This window comes from Hydra viridissima, unplaced genomic scaffold, assembly GCF_058129835.1.
Source record: "Hydra viridissima isolate aposymbiotic clone 2 unplaced genomic scaffold, HvirCarnegie_v1 scaffold_14, whole genome shotgun sequence".
Lineage (NCBI taxonomy): Eukaryota > Metazoa > Cnidaria > Hydrozoa > Anthoathecata > Hydridae > Hydra > Hydra viridissima.
This window is the reverse complement of record NW_028324313.1, coordinates 5437972-5455441: the sequence shown is the minus strand read 5'-3', so window position 1 is coordinate 5455441 and position 17470 is coordinate 5437972. Positions and strand designations below refer to the sequence as shown.

Sequence of the window (17470 nt, the reverse complement as noted above, 5' to 3'; positions counted from 1 at the left end):
ATATAATTCTCCAAAGAAAATTGCTTGTGATGCAATGGTTAATTATTATTCTAAACGAGTATTAGAAATGGTTGTTCAAAGGGAATTAATTTTGTAACTATCATTAACTAGAGTTTTTCATATAATTCTCCTAAGGGAATTGCTTGTGATGCAATCGTTAATGATTATTCTAAACGCTTATTAGAAATGATTGTTTAAAGGGAATTGATTTCGTAACAGTCACTACAGTTATTTTAATTTAGTTAATTGTGTGATATCGCATTCATATTTTAATTTCTCTTTTGGTATCGTTACTTTAACTAAATCTCTCGTGGTATCGTAATTCTCTCTTTGTTCTGTGTTCAACATTCAACAACTAAACTTTAGTTTTAAACAATTAAACATAAGTATACTTTAGTTGTTAAAGAAAACTAATCTTCACTCGTTATGCCTTTTACAGCATCTTTAATCTGGGATTATTTCAAGAAAAATATAGGTAAGCACTACTTACTAAGTATTTTTTATACTTTATTCTCAAAAGGTAATTGCCGGCAATGTCGGGAAATAATTCTAAAATTTATTACCGGCAGAATTATTGTTGCATTTAGTAACTTAACTTTTTGCGTGGCCAAGCGGATAAAGTTATGGCGTATAAGCACGGAGTTCTAGGTCCAAGTCTTTCATGAGAGTTTAACTTTTTTAAATTTTTTTTTAACTAAAAATGCAGGGTTTTTTTTACATCTTTACGTTATAACTATCATTGTTTATTAACTATTAATATTTAAAAAAAAATTAATTTAATTGGTGGAGCAATAGTTCATAAATTGCCAAGCACAATGTGCTAAATTGATGGCCAGGTTGTATGCTAGCCCACTCTAAATTTGTTTTTGTTTCATACTAATTGTAAAAAAAAAAAAATTGAATTCACGCCTATCAAAGCGTCTTTTTTTGGTAATAATTTTTTTGAAATTATTTAACTCTTATGACATTTTATAGAGGTAAAATTTACAGTAAATGCCCCAAAAACTTAATTTTGCGTCAGGCCCCAAGTGAGTTTGAAGCGTCCCGGCTCTATTGTTTTTAATAAAAGTAAAATAAAATGATAATAAAAAAGTAAAACTATTCTATTTGTTATTAAACTGTATTTGACATTTTTGTTATTAAACTGTATTTTACATTTTCAGGAGAATCTGCTCTGTGTAAAACTTGTGGAAATAAGCTTGCAACAAAGCAAGCCAATACTACTGGCTTGCGAAAGCATATTCAAATACAACATAGGAAGTTATTCATCGAACTTCAAAAAAAAGAAGACGAGCGGAGATTACAAGTAGATGAAGAACTAAACCTAATCGAGGCAAGTGCTTCTGGATCCTCAAATGATGTACCCTTCAAAATTCTCACTCTCCCGAAGAAGGCGGTTACAAAAAAGTGGCCACTTCAAGATCGGCGTCAATTAGTAGTTGATCATGACATCATTACTTTGATTGCTACTGAGTGCTTGCCGTTCAGTTTTGCTGATTCTGAAAATTTTAAGAGGTTTATGAACAAAATATTGCCAAATGCCACAATAAAACATTCAACGACTTTCTCAAAAATTAAACTCCCTCAGCTTTACCATACACTGAAGGAGTAATGCATGAAGTTATGGAAAAAGAGCTCATAGATCTTAATCAGGTTGCCATAACCACCGACCACTAGACATCAAGGGCAAATGATTCATACATGCCCGTGACATTGCATTATATCTCGCCAGACTTTGCCCTAAAGAAATTTACATTAGAAGTGTGCCTATTCAAAGAGCGACACACTGGTATCAACATTGCAAAAGCACTTGATAACACACTCTCATACCAGGGTATCATTAAAAAAAAAATACCCAATAAACTGTGTGTTATTGATCAGGCATCAATAACACACAGTTTATTGGGTATGTGAGTAATCTCTAAATACCCTCCACAGTAACCAAGAGATGGAACAGCCATTACGATATGCTGCACGTCATGCTTCGGCTGAAGGTTCCACTCATATACTTACGCGATACAGAAGGTGATGATTGGAAGAAAACCGTACCTAGTAGGTACTACCTACAGATGAACAGTTCCTACTCTTTGAAGCTATTGTTCCAGTGCTTAAATCTGTTAAAGAATTATCAGTTTTTTTATCTTCTGACACAGAGATCCGAATTGACATGTCACTGTGGAAAGTAACAGCACTCATCAACTTCATCGAGAAAGAAAAAAATAATTATGTTAGTCATGGAAACAACAAATTAGTAGAAAAATTCTTGGAGGACTTATTATCAGAACTAAATAAGAGATTCCCAGACAAAGGCCGTAAATTACCCGCATTTGCACTAGGACATTACCTTCATCCATTTTTTCGTGGACATCTTCTTGATGTTGACGATGAACATATTCAAAAACTGGTTGAAAACCATCCCACAACCAAAGAATACTTTGAGAACTCTTCATTGTCTGTCTCAAGCTCCAGTAATAACAACGGTAGTAACGATTCCGTTGCTGATAATGCACAAGGTTGGGAGGAAAATGAGTACAATATTATTTTAGCATATTATAAGGAAGATACTATTTCACATCATATACACGAAAACCCTCCTATTAAACTTGAAATGGAAGAATACCAAAAAACAATAAGATCCAAAAATGCTGGAAAAACTGACACCTTAGCATGGTGGAAGTAGCATGCAGCGGAATTTCTTATCCTTTCGGGTGTTGCAAGATCTTGGTTGGCAACTCCACCAACCTCTGCATCATCTGAAAGAGCATTTTCTGCTTCTGGCCTTGTCATCCCTGATCGTAGATACAATCTCGATAGTGACAAGGCAGATAAGCTTGTATTTATAATGCAGAACTATTCCGCTCTTGAAAATTACATTAAAAAATGGCCCATCGAACAAGAAAATGAAAGTGATATAGAACATGAATCAGACTTATCTTTGTCAATATTAATTGAAAAAAATCCTAAAATACCAACGAAAGTACGGCAAAGGAAAAAACAACAAATGGACGATAGCCAAAGTATTGTAGATTGTTAAAAAACAATAACTAAATCTCTAAAAAGCAATTGTACTTGTATTTTGTTTATAAAAAATTCAATAAGTCACATTTTAACTTTTTGTTTTTTTGTTTTATTGGGAGTCTCGAGTCGAGACCATGCGATACTATACGATTCTTTTTATTATCGGTATCGTTTGGTATCGAAGCGATACTGATAGTATCGACATTGGAACATAAGCGATACCACACGATACGAGACCTTCTAGGTATCGAGTGGTATCGAACCGATACTGATAGTATAGTTGAGTTTTTACCGACTTTTAAATTTACCGGTAAAACGGTAAAAAAATCAAAATTTACCGGTAAAATCGGTAAAATCAGTAAAAAATAAAAAGGCATAAACAGAAGACCATAAAATGCAGTAATAAGTAAATAAAATATATTAATGTTAGGTTTGAGATTTATTTTTGGATAAAAAATGAGCTTTGAGAAAACAAAGTGTATCAAGTAAGTCGTCACTCATTCTGCATCGAATTTTTGTCACAAATAATCCAGCGGCAGAAAAGGCTCGCTCAGATTCGACACTTGTTGGTGGGATGGTTTTTAGTGCATTGAACAAAAGTTCAAGGTTTGCAGTTCTCTTTCCGGTCGCTTCATAGACCAACATTTCTTGTGAAATGGTTTTGAATTCGTCGTTTGAATTGTGTCGCTGTTTTTCGACCGAATGCTGAATTGCTTCCTTCAAGAGAAAGTGGATTTTCGTCAAGAGTTTCTGAGCCATGTACTTCTTGAATTAACTCCAGGTCATCTGGATTTGTTGGAAAAAGCCTAGACAGCAAGTTTTTGGCGGTCTTTTGAAGTACAGACTTCGGAGGCATATTGAAAATTTTATGCTCTTCAATGTCGGACAAGCATTCTGGATTGGAAAGATATCTGTACAAGCTTACAAGATTGCTCTGCCTTCTCTCTTCAAAACGTCTCAAAATTGCACTCTTCATTGCAATGCAAAGAGGTGAATCTTGTTGTTTCAGCCTGTTCACAAGAAACTTGAAAATTCCTTAAGCAGTAAGAAGAGTTGCATTTTGTCGGCAAAGTGCTTCTGCTGCTAACTTCACTGGTTCAAGAGCAGCAACAATGTCGGATAAAATGTCTTCTTCATCATCACTGCAAATCAAATGTGGAGAAATGTCCTTCAATACTTTTCTGATTGAATGTTTGACTTTGAGGAACTGTTGAATCATTGATAGCAGACTGTTCTATCTTGCTCTGCAGTCAAGGATAAGTGAAACCTCTTTTCCGTGCTCTTTCTTAATTTCTTCTTGAAGGACGTCATTTTTGACGGGCGATTTTCGAAATAACTTGACAATTTTTCTGACTTTTGTGATGACAGATTGCAAGTGAACTTTCACTTTCGGAATGGGAATGTTTTCATCCATGGCGGCACCAAGAAAACTGACTTCGATGTCAGATTCAGATTCGTCACTGCTGACTTCGTCGTCGTCGCTTGTTTCTTCAAATGAGTTTTGTTGGATTTGTTGAGAAGGCTTCTCGTACAGCACCTCTTGAACGGCCAAGTGCATTCCGTGGGTATAACAAGTTTGATGCTCGGTTGGAACCAGTTTTCCGAACTTAACCATCATGGAAGCTCCGTCAGTAACTGAGCAGACAATGCTGTTGCCTAGTTTCAACCCAAATTCTGCCACTTTTTCAGTGACAACAGCTGCAGCTTTTTCAGCCGCAGAGATCCGGAAATTCGAGTCAAGCCCAGATTCCAGTGATTGTTTTTTTGATGAATATCAATATTCATGTACCTTCGATTTTTCAAAGAAGTGTACTCATCCAGTGTAATTGAAAAGCGTGTGATTTTTTGGGAAATCATAACCTTTTTCAGACATTGCAGATTGAATGAAAGAGCTGTTAACAATGGCATTGAAACTAAATCTATCCAGTGCTGTAAGTCTTGAAATCACTTCTTCAATTGATTGCTTTTGAAAAAAAGTTGAAATCTTAGGCCTTTTTGATTGTGATGCAGCTTTTGGTGTGACTTTTTCCTGTGTTTCCTTTTTGATTCCATGTTTCTTGTCTAAGTGATACCACATTCCAGTTGTGGAACTTGTGTATTGACTTGTATTTCCACAAATTTTGCAAGTAACTGTTTTCCCTTTGTTTAAGGTGTAGTGTTTCCAAGCGTCCGACATTTTGCCAAAACGCAAATCAAATTTAGTGATAAAGACCACAATAAATATGAATGATGAAGACATTGCAATGACATCGCAAATGGCGGTCGCTTTTTTGTAACGGTGAAAAAGAAAGAAAAAAAAAAAATCATCTAGAAAAAAACAAAAACTATTAAAAGTAAAAAAGAAATATATATATATATATATATATATATATATATATATATATATATATATATATATATATATATATATATATATATATATATATATATATATATTAAAGAATAAATGAAAGCATTAACAAAATTAAGCCAAAAGAAAAAAAAAGAAAAAAAAAAAGCAATCAAATACAACAAAAAGATATCTTTAAGTTAAAATGTATGAAAAAAAAAAAAGAAGTTAAACGCTAAACAAAGTTAAGAAAAACATGGAACGTTTTTATAAATTCGAAAAGTCGAAGATGTAACAAAAATATATACTTTTTAAAATTTATTTCTATGTTTAAATGTTGTGTAATTTTATTTTTTCTGTGATTTTGTCCCTATTTTTATGTTTTATAACTATTTGTAAATGACCGTGGATGTAATATCGTTTTCCAAAATACATTGATTGATAAATGTCACAAGAAAGTAAAAACGTTTTTCTTAAAGTGTTTAGACAAAACTAAACCAACAAAATCACTTTTCAAGCATAAGAAACAACAGCTTTGTTGGCAGGAAAATGAAAATTAAATTTTTAATAAAATTTTTAATTTATTGGTTGAGCCATTTCAAGCATTCTAAAACATTTTCAAGCATCCTTCAACGTTATTAAAAAAACAATACTTGCCGAAACTTACCGACATCATTTTACCGGTAAATCGGTAAAACAATTTTACCGATTTACCGGTAAATTTTCGGTAAAAGCTCAACCCTAACTGATAGTATCGATATTAGTATATAAGCGACACCACGCGATACGAGACCATTCTTATCGGTATCGACTTATACGATACCGATTATCTAGTGTCTGGTATCTACTGAAGTTGAATACCAACCTCTTTAAACTTACCCAGTCTTCAGGAAGTAAAGTAAGATGCAGAAGATAACTGAGAAAAGTTGTGAGAGATTGTTTTGATATTTCGTTTAAGCATGATTGTCCTATTGGATTTGCGTGCTGTAGCGATTCGCAATTTTTGGTTAGTGGTTGTGATGTAATCGAAAAAGTTCTGAAATTTGTTTTTGTAGATTAATGTTGAACAAAAGAAAGATTTGAATAAAATTATGAATGAAAAATATTTTAGTTAGAAGATTTAAAATGGAAGCCAAAAGAATTGAAGTTTTAAATTTGATTCATACGAGTATACTTGCAAGTGAAATGATTCGCAATTATGAAGTGTCTAAAACTAAACTAAAAAAATTGAAAATATTCAACACATCAATAATTCGCTTTTTCCTTTAATAACGAATTATAACAGATTATAAGAATAATAATACAAAACATTAAAATAATAAAAGATACGAAATCTACCGAATATATTTTAATGGCAAAAAAAAGTTATTTATTTAAATACCATTAAAAGTTCCCGTTTCCAAATCCAATAAAAAAAGTAAAGAAATAAGTAGAAAAATACATAAAGCATCGAAACAATTAACTTATGCTTAAACCAATCCGTCCGAACACAATGAAAAATATATCTTTTACTAAGATCTAACAAATAATCTCGAAAAACAACCAACAGTTAATTAAACCTTGTTACCATGAGGAAAAGATAAAAAGGTGTGACAATTTCGAGAAAATTTAAACGCATACACTTCGTTTGCCCATGTTCCTCCTCTTCCGTCCGCGTTGCAGTCGTTTGACTTTCCGAACCTTTGATAGGACAGCCCGTTTCCTGCAAAACACTGACCACCATATTGCAACGAGAAGATCTCAAAGCCACGCTCTCTTGCAGCTCTGGAGCACTTACCCAAAGGATCGGAACGCTGTTGCGGCGATCCGTCAAGGATGGACGACTTGCCTTCCAGTTCAATTAAAGCTCTTTCTGGAGTGTCTTTCCAGCATCCAAGTTTCCTTAAAACAAAGAATGCGTCTGCATTACTGAATACCGTTAAGTAATTTCAAAAGCAGTTTACCATTTTGAAAGGAAGCAAAAAATACGAATCGCACAACTTAGTTTTTGTAAATTTGTTCGTGTATAAAAAGGGCTTGCTAAGCGAAACGCAGCAATGGGCAGAACTGCGTTTCCGGAGAGAAAAAGCAATGCACTCACTTAAGTTCATGTCGTTCTTGATGACGGTTGCTTGCTTCGTAGACTTCATTTGCCCAAGTTCCTCCTCTTCCGTCTGCATTGCAATCGCTCGACTGTCCGTACTTTTGGTAAGACAGTCCGTTTCCTGCGAAACACTGGCCACCGTATTGCAACGAAAAAATCAAATAACCACTCGCTTTAGCAGCCTTGTAACATTTCACTAAAGGATCTAAACGTGCTTGTGGCGATCCGTCGAGAATCGAGGACTTTCCTTCCAACTCTAATAAAGCTCGTTCGGGTGTGTCTTTCCAGCAACCGAGTTTCCTTTAAAATATAGTTCATTTTAATAAACTTTAGCCTGCCTGAAGTAAATCAACAAATTTATGCATCAGTTTTACGTGAGCAGGTTTTTGTTGTTTTTACAAATTTTTTATTTCTTTTTTTGCATGCAAACTGATACGAGCAAATAATCCAGTATGATAAACTCTAAAACCTACTTAAAGTCAACTTCCTTTTGCCCTTCTTGAGGATGGTCATATAATGTGTAGACTTCGTTTGCCCATGTTCCTCCTCTTCCGTCCGCGTTGCAGTCGTTTGACTTTCCGAACCTTTGATAGGACAGCCCGTTTCCTGCAAAACACTGACCACCATATTGCAACGAGAAGATCTCAAAGCCACGCTCTCTTGCAGCTCTGGAGCACTTACCCAAAGGATCGGAACGCTGTTGCGGCGATCCGTCAAGGATGGACGACTTGCCTTCCAGTTCAATTAAAGCTCTTTCTGGAGTGTCTTTCCAGCATCCAAGTTTCCTTAAAACAAAGAATGCGTCTGCATTACTGAATACCGTTAAGTAATTTCAAAAGCAGTTTACCATTTTGAAAGGAAGCAAAAAATACGAATCGCACAACTTAGTTTTTGTAAATTTGTTCGTGTATAAAAAGGGCTTGCTAAGCGAAACGCAGCAATGGGCAGAACTGCGTTTCCGGAGAGAAAAAGCAATGCACTCACTTAAGTTCATGTCGTTCTTGATGACGGTTGCTTGCTTCGTAGACTTCATTTGCCCAAGTTCCTCCTCTTCCGTCTGCATTGCAATCGCTCGACTGTCCGTACTTTTGGTAAGACAGTCCGTTTCCTGCGAAACACTGGCCACCGTATTGCAACGAAAAAATCAAATAACCACTCGCTTTAGCAGCCTTGTAACATTTCACTAAAGGATCTAAACGTGCTTGTGGCGATCCGTCGAGAATCGAGGACTTTCCTTCCAACTCTAATAAAGCTCGTTCGGGTGTGTCTTTCCAGCAACCGAGTTTCCTTTAAAATATAGTTCATTTTAATAAACTTTAGCCTGCCTGAAGTAAATCAACAAATTTATGCATCAGTTTTACGTGAGCAGGTTTTTGTTGTTTTTACAAATTTTTTATTTCTTTTTTTGCATGCAAACTGATACGAGCAAATAATCCAGTATGATAAACTCTAAAACCTACTTAAAGTCAACTTCCTTTTGCCCTTCTTGAGGATGGTCATATAATGTGTAGACTTCGTTTGCCCATGTTCCTCCTCTTCCGTCCGCGTTGCAGTCGTTTGACTTTCCGAACCTTTGATAGGACAGCCCGTTTCCTGCAAAACACTGACCACCATATTGCAACGAGAAGATCTCAAAGCCACGCTCTCTTGCAGCTCTGGAGCACTTACCCAAAGGATCGGAACGCTGTTGCGGCGATCCGTCAAGGATGGACGACTTGCCTTCCAGTTCAATTAAAGCTCTTTCTGGAGTGTCTTTCCAGCATCCAAGTTTCCTTAAAACAAAGAATGCGTCTGCATTACTGAATACCGTTAAGTAATTTCAAAAGCAGTTTACCATTTTGAAAGGAAGCAAAAAATACGAATCGCACAACTTAGTTTTTGTAAATTTGTTCGTGTATAAAAAGGGCTTGCTAAGCGAAACGCAGCAATGGGCAGAACTGCGTTTCCGGAGAGAAAAAGCAATGCACTCACTTAAGTTCATGTCGTTCTTGATGACGGTTGCTTGCTTCGTAGACTTCATTTGCCCAAGTTCCTCCTCTTCCGTCTGCATTGCAATCGCTCGACTGTCCGTACTTTTGGTAAGACAGTCCGTTTCCTGCGAAACACTGGCCACCGTATTGCAACGAAAAAATCAAATAACCACTCGCTTTAGCAGCCTTGTAACATTTCACTAAAGGATCTAAACGTGCTTGTGGCGATCCGTCGAGAATCGAGGACTTTCCTTCCAACTCTAATAAAGCTCGTTCGGGTGTGTCTTTCCAGCAACCGAGTTTCCTTTAAAATATAGTTCATTTTAATAAACTTTAGCCTGCCTGAAGTAAATCAACAAATTTATGCATCAGTTTTACGTGAGCAGGTTTTTGTTGTTTTTACAAATTTTTTATTTCTTTTTTTGCATGCAAACTGATACGAGCAAATAATCCAGTATGATAAACTCTAAAACCTACTTAAAGTCAACTTCCTTTTGCCCTTCTTGAGGATGGTCATATAATGTGTAGACTTCGTTTGCCCATGTTCCTCCTCTTCCGTCCGCGTTGCAGTCGTTTGACTTTCCGAACCTTTGATAGGACAGCCCGTTTCCTGCAAAACACTGACCACCATATTGCAACGAGAAGATCTCAAAGCCACGCTCTCTTGCAGCTCTGGAGCACTTACCCAAAGGATCGGAACGCTGTTGCGGCGATCCGTCAAGGATGGACGACTTGCCTTCCAGTTCAATTAAAGCTCTTTCTGGAGTGTCTTTCCAGCATCCAAGTTTCCTTAAAACAAAGAATGCGTCTGCATTACTGAATACCGTTAAGTAATTTCAAAAGCAGTTTACCATTTTGAAAGGAAGCAAAAAATACGAATCGCACAACTTAGTTTTTGTAAATTTGTTCGTGTATAAAAAGGGCTTGCTAAGCGAAACGCAGCAATGGGCAGAACTGCGTTTCCGGAGAGAAAAAGCAATGCACTCACTTAAGTTCATGTCGTTCTTGATGACGGTTGCTTGCTTCGTAGACTTCATTTGCCCAAGTTCCTCCTCTTCCGTCTGCATTGCAATCGCTCGACTGTCCGTACTTTTGGTAAGACAGTCCGTTTCCTGCGAAACACTGGCCACCGTATTGCAACGAAAAAATCAAATAACCACTCGCTTTAGCAGCCTTGTAACATTTCACTAAAGGATCTAAACGTGCTTGTGGCGATCCGTCGAGAATCGAGGACTTTCCTTCCAACTCTAATAAAGCTCGTTCGGGTGTGTCTTTCCAGCAACCGAGTTTCCTTTAAAATATAGTTCATTTTAATTAACTTTAGCCTTGCTTTTAAGTTAATTTTATGTTAAGGAATTATAAACAAGTAATCGATTGTTCATTTTTTTTTTTTTTTTAATATTTTATTTAGTTCACTTAGAAGATTTTACATTGTTTAAGATTTTATTCCTCAGATCCCTTTGATATTAATTAATGTGTATACAAAATGTCGTTTACAGGTTTATTTATAAATTAGGTAGTTAACATACTTCAACATACTTAGATTTTTATTTGCTTTAATATTGACGCTGCTTTCGGGTCCTTTCTTGATCTCTTTTTTTTTTGTTTGCTTTTTTAAATGAACTTTCTTATTTTATTTATTTTTACTTTTTTTTTTGATTCATTTTGTCTCGGACTGTTATAGCATTTTGTAAAAATGCTCAATATCATGTACCAAATGTGGTCAAGTGGTTCCAAAAGAATGTAATGCTAGAAATGGCGTAAGCTTAAAGTTGTAATTCTAAATGAATGTTTTACATATTCATACATGTGTCCTCAATCTCTTGACCTTATATGCGGAAGATGGGAAGATGGTGACCCATTTTCCTATTTTTTTTGGAAAGGATAGTATTTTCCTATTTATCCCTAAAAGCAGGGTTGGGAGTGGGTGAAAGATAAAGAAAAATATACCAGTACATTTTTAGGATGGGGGTACTCCAAACTATTTAGTATAACTTATATAAAGGTATTTTTTCTCTTTTTCAGGTTGCAAGAGTTTACAAGAGGTTTCAAGAGCTTGCAAGAGTTTGCAAGAGGTTGCAAGAGGTTGCAAGAGGTTGCAAGATTTTATTTAGTTTTGGATTTTATTTGAGTTTTTAATTATTTTGAATAAAATCCTTTAGTTTAATTGAGTTTTTTAAACTTTTTTAAGAAAAGTTTGGCTAACTCAATATCTTAGTTGATTTTAGAACACTTTTTCCTAATTCTAATATATAAATTAAGAACTAAAGTAGTTGAGTGGGTGTTTAAGGAGATATTTACAATAAGTTCTAAAAGTTAGGTGCTAGGGGTGGAGGGTTATTTATAGAGAGAAGGTTGTATTGACATTAGATGAGTACACATGAAAGAATTACATATATTTGAATGATCTCAATTAGTGAGAATCGTCCAATCGATTTTTTATCTATTGATGCTGACGGTAGCCAATCAGTAAATTTTCAACCAGTACATGCTGTGCTAGTGCCCATTGATAAATTAGTATTCATCTACACCAAATATATAGCGGTACAGAAGTATATTAAATGCTCATAGCACAGCTACCTTGATTAATCTTTAAGAAGCAAAAGAAATGGCATAAAAAGTGGAATTTTCTGAATGTCTGAAATTTTTTTTTCACAACCTGTGAGGTATCAAATTCTTTTAGAAAAGAACCTACCAGAACTCAACAGTTAATAATATCCTATTTACATAGCGTTTATCCTAATTGTCATTTTCAGAAATCTATCGATCAACTTCCCATCTTTAAATCTTTTTTTAACTAATTTTTGTAACTTTTTTACTCTGCTTTTTATCCAGGTATAATTTAATTTAGATATAAATTCTTTATACTCTCATTTAGTAAAGTTACAAAAGAATATTTTCTAAGTCTTTACTGTTCTCCCTTACGCTCTAGCAATGGAAACTAACGAGATGAGAATAATTTCAATGTCTTTTCTGCCAAAATAACTTTGATTGTTAGCAAGGCCAGACATGCATTTAATAACTGGACAGTCTGACTGCCCAGTTATCAAATATATGCTACGTAATTTTATTATATGTAATTTTAATATAACTAGATAGCTTCAGAAGGTACGAAACCTAAAGATATGTCTAAAGAAGTAGGTCAATTCCGTTAATGCTAAGAGTTCACGGTGGTTTAATTTTAAGGATTTGCGGACATTTATTATGCGCATGCATAACATTAAAAACAACAACAACATCGTAATTTTGATTTTTTTTTTTAATGGTCTTTTACCGTAACCTAATAAAAAAAGTCAGATCATTGCTTTGAAAATGTGTATACCAGATATAAATTTATAAACTGATAAAATGAGTGGCCAAGGAAAACACACTTTATTTGAAATACTTAAATTTGTTAATTTTTATGTGATAAAATACACAGGAAAGTCAGAAATTATTTTATGTTCATCCTTACCACTTAAACATAATAGATAAGCGTTTATTAAAATTTTTATACTTTAAAGCTATATATATTTAAAAAAAAGATGGTTTTAACTTTATAATAAAAAAAAAATCAGAGTCAGGTTACTTTTTTAAGTTTAAAATTTTTTTACATCGAATCTTATATTTTAGCAATAAAAAAACACGTAAAAATGACTGAATCTCATGAAACAAAACTAAAAACATTATGCAGAATATGTAGAGAAAGTCTAGATAATGATAGTGTTCTTTTAACAAAACATATTGTTAAAATAGAATTTTGTTTTTTTATCCGAATCGATAAGGACCACCCAAATATGCATCCTCAAAAAAATAAGTTATAGATGCTTTTCAATATTAAGAAATATTGAAAAAGGTTCAAACACTGAACTAAAATTAAGATCTTGGCCTGAAAATTGCATTGCAACTGAATGTGTTTGCTTTAAAGCCAATAAAGGAAGAATAAAAAAGAAAAAGATAAGTGGAAGACTTTTAAGTATTAGTTATAGTGAAAATATTTGGACTAGACATATAATAAATAACATACAATCTAAACTTTTACCTAAAACAAAATTTAATCTTAAACTGCATCTTTATGTGTGTACTATTTGCAACGACATTGTGCATAAACCAATTATTATAAAAAAATGTCTTCATTCATTCTGCGCACTATGTCTATTACCACTTATGATTGGCAAACTAATATCAAAAACAAAATACTCTTAATGTTCCTTTTCAATTCCAAGTGATGGGTTAATTTCATCAACCAATACCATTGAAATGATAGAAAATTTGCAAGAAGTATGCAAGCAAGGTTGTGGTAAATTGTTTAAAGTCACACAACTGTCAGAACAAAAGAAATATAAAAAAACTTGTCAGACAACTACGATATCAAGTTCAACAACATTATCAATATCGTCGTCATCAAATTCACAAATATATTTTTCAGATATATTTGAATTGGATTAAACAAGTGTTATACCAAGAAATATTGAAGATGCTGCTCTGCATGTAATAAAACAAAAAATCTCTCAAACAACATCTATGGTCATTGAATTTCCGACAGGTGGACCAAGGGTAAGATTATCTTTACAAAAAGAGAGACTGTAAAATTACTGTAACAAAACAAAAATGCTTTTAATTTTATAATAGGAAACTTTAGTATGATTTGTTGAATATTTTAAATAAATTACACAACATTTTAGCCCTTATGCTTTACATCAACACCAAGAGCCTACAAAGAAAGTTCAGATGTATGTTTACGCACAATTCGCAGACGACGATTACAGCTAAAACATAATATGAGCAAAACATGTGGAAAAAGCATCAGCTCTACAATCAAGCAATAAAAAGAAAACTTACCAATCTTTAAAAGATTGGTAAGTTTTCTTTTTATTTGAAAGGTTAAAAATACTGACAGAAATATTATGTAGGCATATTATCACAAAAAAAAGTAAACGGTTTTTGATTTTTGCTTTAAATGATTCACAAACTTTTATGTTTTTTAAAAAAAAATCAAGATAGTCACTAAAAAATTTAAAACTTTAGAATATAGACAATAATGTAAGCACAAGTTAAACTTCGCCTAAAACACAGCTAAGTTTCACTTTAGTCCCACTTTTATTCTCTTTGTAAAATTATTTAAATGATAGCTTTGATGACACATACCACACCTAAAGTATTGTTTTGATATCATCTCTTATAGACTATTTAGAAATATCTACAAAAAAATATAATTTGAAGTTTAGGCAACTTTATTAGTTGTTCTCTGTTTACTTGCGAACATTATTGTTCACCAACATTTGAGCAAAATGTAATGCATGCGCATAACAAATGTCCATTACTAAACCACCGTGAGTAGAGGTGAAAGGACAGATTTTTTGGAGAAACAACAAATTGTTTTCAACTTACATAGCAGGTTTGTTAGGTTTTAGTATGTAAAAGAAACGGAAAATGCATTGATCGCCAAATATCAATACGTAAATAAATTTAAAGGATGTCACCTTAAATCATTATGAGTCCTTATTAAAACTATAAGTTAGAAATAATAGTCATTAATGCAACAATACGCAATAGAACAACAAACTCTACTCAGCTCAGCTCATTATACGATTGCAAGTTTACAATAAGTGAGAGAAAGTACTAACAATGTCTGAGAATTTGAAGAAAGAAGGGTTTTTGGATTTGATAGGTATATGGAGGAGTATCAGTTTTTCATAAGAACACAAACTGAGAAATATCAAGTAAGAGAGGCTAGTGAAAAAGAAGACAAGGAAAAAAATTAACAGTTGAATAACAGTTGAATCAGCTGAAATAAAATAGGCTTAGTAGTAAATTTAGGAAAATTAGGAGGTTCTGGAATAAGTAACGAAAATTTTTCAAGACTATCTAAAAACAAATACTAAAAAAGGGTTTTTTAAAATGATCTATTTTTACAGTAGTACACGCTCTTTTTTTTTATCATCAAAATAAACGATAATAAAGATTACTCGTAGATGCAAAATTAAAGGAGAAAACTATCAAAGAATACTTTTAAAAAACTGTTCAAAGTATTTATGCTGGAGGGTCTTGAAAAAGTGCTTCTTATTGATAAAATATATAAGGTTTCTGGTGATTATGAAGATGATTTTGATACCTAACAAAAATGAAATTCAGATACTAATCTGCTGTTTTAAATAGATCAAGTTTAAAAGTTTTTCTTTTTTAATAAATATTTTCCTTCTACACAAATATTTACAGTCAATTTCTTGAATTGTGTGAAATTTGAATGTAACATTAATCGTAATTTTTTTAGGCTTTTCTTCAAAAACCATACAAAGAAATTAAAAGTTATAGAAAAATTCCGAAGGTGGTATTTTGAGCAATTGGTGTATAAGATTTCTTTTGGTGAAAACCTCTAAAAGATCGGGGATAGGTAGCTGGTGGATTGATGTGGAATTATTTAGTATTGGATTTTAAGAACAGAGACAGCCTACAAGATTTGCCACTAGATTCAAAACTTAAAAAACGATTTTACAATGATTTAAAAATAAGTTTATGATAATTTAAAAGTTCAATAATTTCTTTTGGTGGTTGGGAAATAGACATCATCTTAACCCTTGAACTCTGTTGGCGACAATTTTGACATGATAAACTCCTTTGTTACTGCGTTTGCGACTATTAGGTCGCCAAACATACATTTAATAATTTAAATATCTATTTTCGTGGTATATTTATTTATTTATTTTTATAAAAATTGTTCAAAATCTACTACTTTTTCTTGAAATTGTAACAAGTCGGTTGAAGAAACAAGTATATGATACAAACAAATAAAAAAAATAAATAAAATAAAATAAAAGTTAAAAAAAAAAAACCGGAGGGAAAAGAGTTAAAACAAGTTGCATTTTTATGCTAAATTAATTGTATTAAAAAACAAAAAAAATACTTGAATTCTAGGCTCTGGTTAAGTCTTGCTAAATGCTGTGCGTTAGTTTTATAGATATCGGTTGGTAAAAGCCGTACTTTAGTTTCGTAGATATCGGTTGCTAAAAGCTGTGCGTTAGTTTTATCGGTTGCCAAAACATACGCAATAATACAACTCAAACTAACGATCGTTAAGAAGATGCTTCCCCCAAACATTGCTTTCGCAAATGGCTACAAACACGAACAACCACAAATGATAAGAAAATTTTAGATAAAAATAGTACGTAAAATAAAATTCTTAGTTTTGTATAGATATATGCTATACTTTTTTTTAAAAAATAAGTTTTTTTGTTAACAAAAAAACTCTTGCAGCGCAGCCGACATAGGCAGACATTGGTTATAAAATACAAAATTACTGAAAAACTAGACAAGTTTTATTACTAACACTCTTTACTTACATCAGAGATGGCATAAGCCACTAATCCCTGATGTAAGTAAACTCATCTAAAGAAATGAACGCACCTCTCTAGATAATTTTCGAATTTGATAATAGACCTTTTGCTTAAAATACTTCTTTGTTATGAAATGAAAGCGTTAACTTTAAATGTTAATTGCTAACTTAATAAGCGTTATGTAACTAAAAGCAACTTGATTTATTTATCTTAATTCCTTGAATGATTTTTAAATTTGATTGTAGACTCTGCAATTTGTAATAAATGCACTTTTAAATCCATTTGCTTCTATGATGCGTTTAAATTTATGCTGGGCGGGCTTCGGAAACAGGTTAAATTATCTTTTGATTCAATCAAATCTTGACATAACCTTACGGATAAAATTTTTCTTTATCATAATTAAGAGTTATTTGAGAGTTATTATAAAAGCTTTAACAAATGTTTAATATTGAAATCTATTAATTTTTTGATGTAAAATTTTTAATTTCCATTTAAATTAAATAAGATATTATATTTGTTTCAATTTTGATATTAAATAAGATATTATATTTGTTTCAATTTTTTTTCTTAATTTAAACCAAAGTAGAGTTTTCTCCTTTAAGAATATTATGCTTTGTGATTTTTATTTGGATAAATTACTACAGTATGAATGTGAGTATGGAATACCCATTAGCGTGAGCTGTAGTTAATATCATATTAAGTCTAATTTAGTTAACGTAAAACCATGGACCTGTAAGAGATTGACATGCAACCTATT

General features: G+C 32.9%; 1 protein-coding gene and 3 pseudogenes across 1 annotated transcript; 2 read left to right on the top strand and 2 right to left on the bottom strand.

Moving 5' to 3' along the window:
* The first annotated feature begins 1500 nt into the window (after positions 1–1500).
* Positions 1501–3107, top strand: LOC149879022 (uncharacterized; annotated as a pseudogene).
* Positions 3108–3444: 337 nt separating this feature from the next.
* On the bottom strand, positions 3445–5315 carry LOC149879021 (uncharacterized; annotated as a pseudogene).
* A 1277-nt stretch (positions 5316–6592) lies between these two features.
* Positions 6593–16741, bottom strand: LOC145182221 (uncharacterized). Its single transcript, XM_090071585.1, has 10 exons — positions 16720–16741; positions 16284–16492; positions 10389–10691; positions 9878–10189; positions 9402–9704; positions 8891–9202; positions 8415–8717; positions 7904–8215; positions 7428–7730; positions 6593–7228 (listed from the first exon to the last, which is right to left on the bottom strand). The coding sequence occupies exons 2-10, from the start codon at positions 16475–16477 to the stop codon at positions 6901–6903; spliced, it is 2670 nt and encodes an 889-aa protein (XP_089927711.1). The 5' UTR covers positions 16478–16492; positions 16720–16741; the 3' UTR covers positions 6593–6900.
* Positions 13007–14208, top strand: LOC149879020 (uncharacterized; annotated as a pseudogene).
* Positions 16742–17470: the final 729 nt, after the last annotated feature.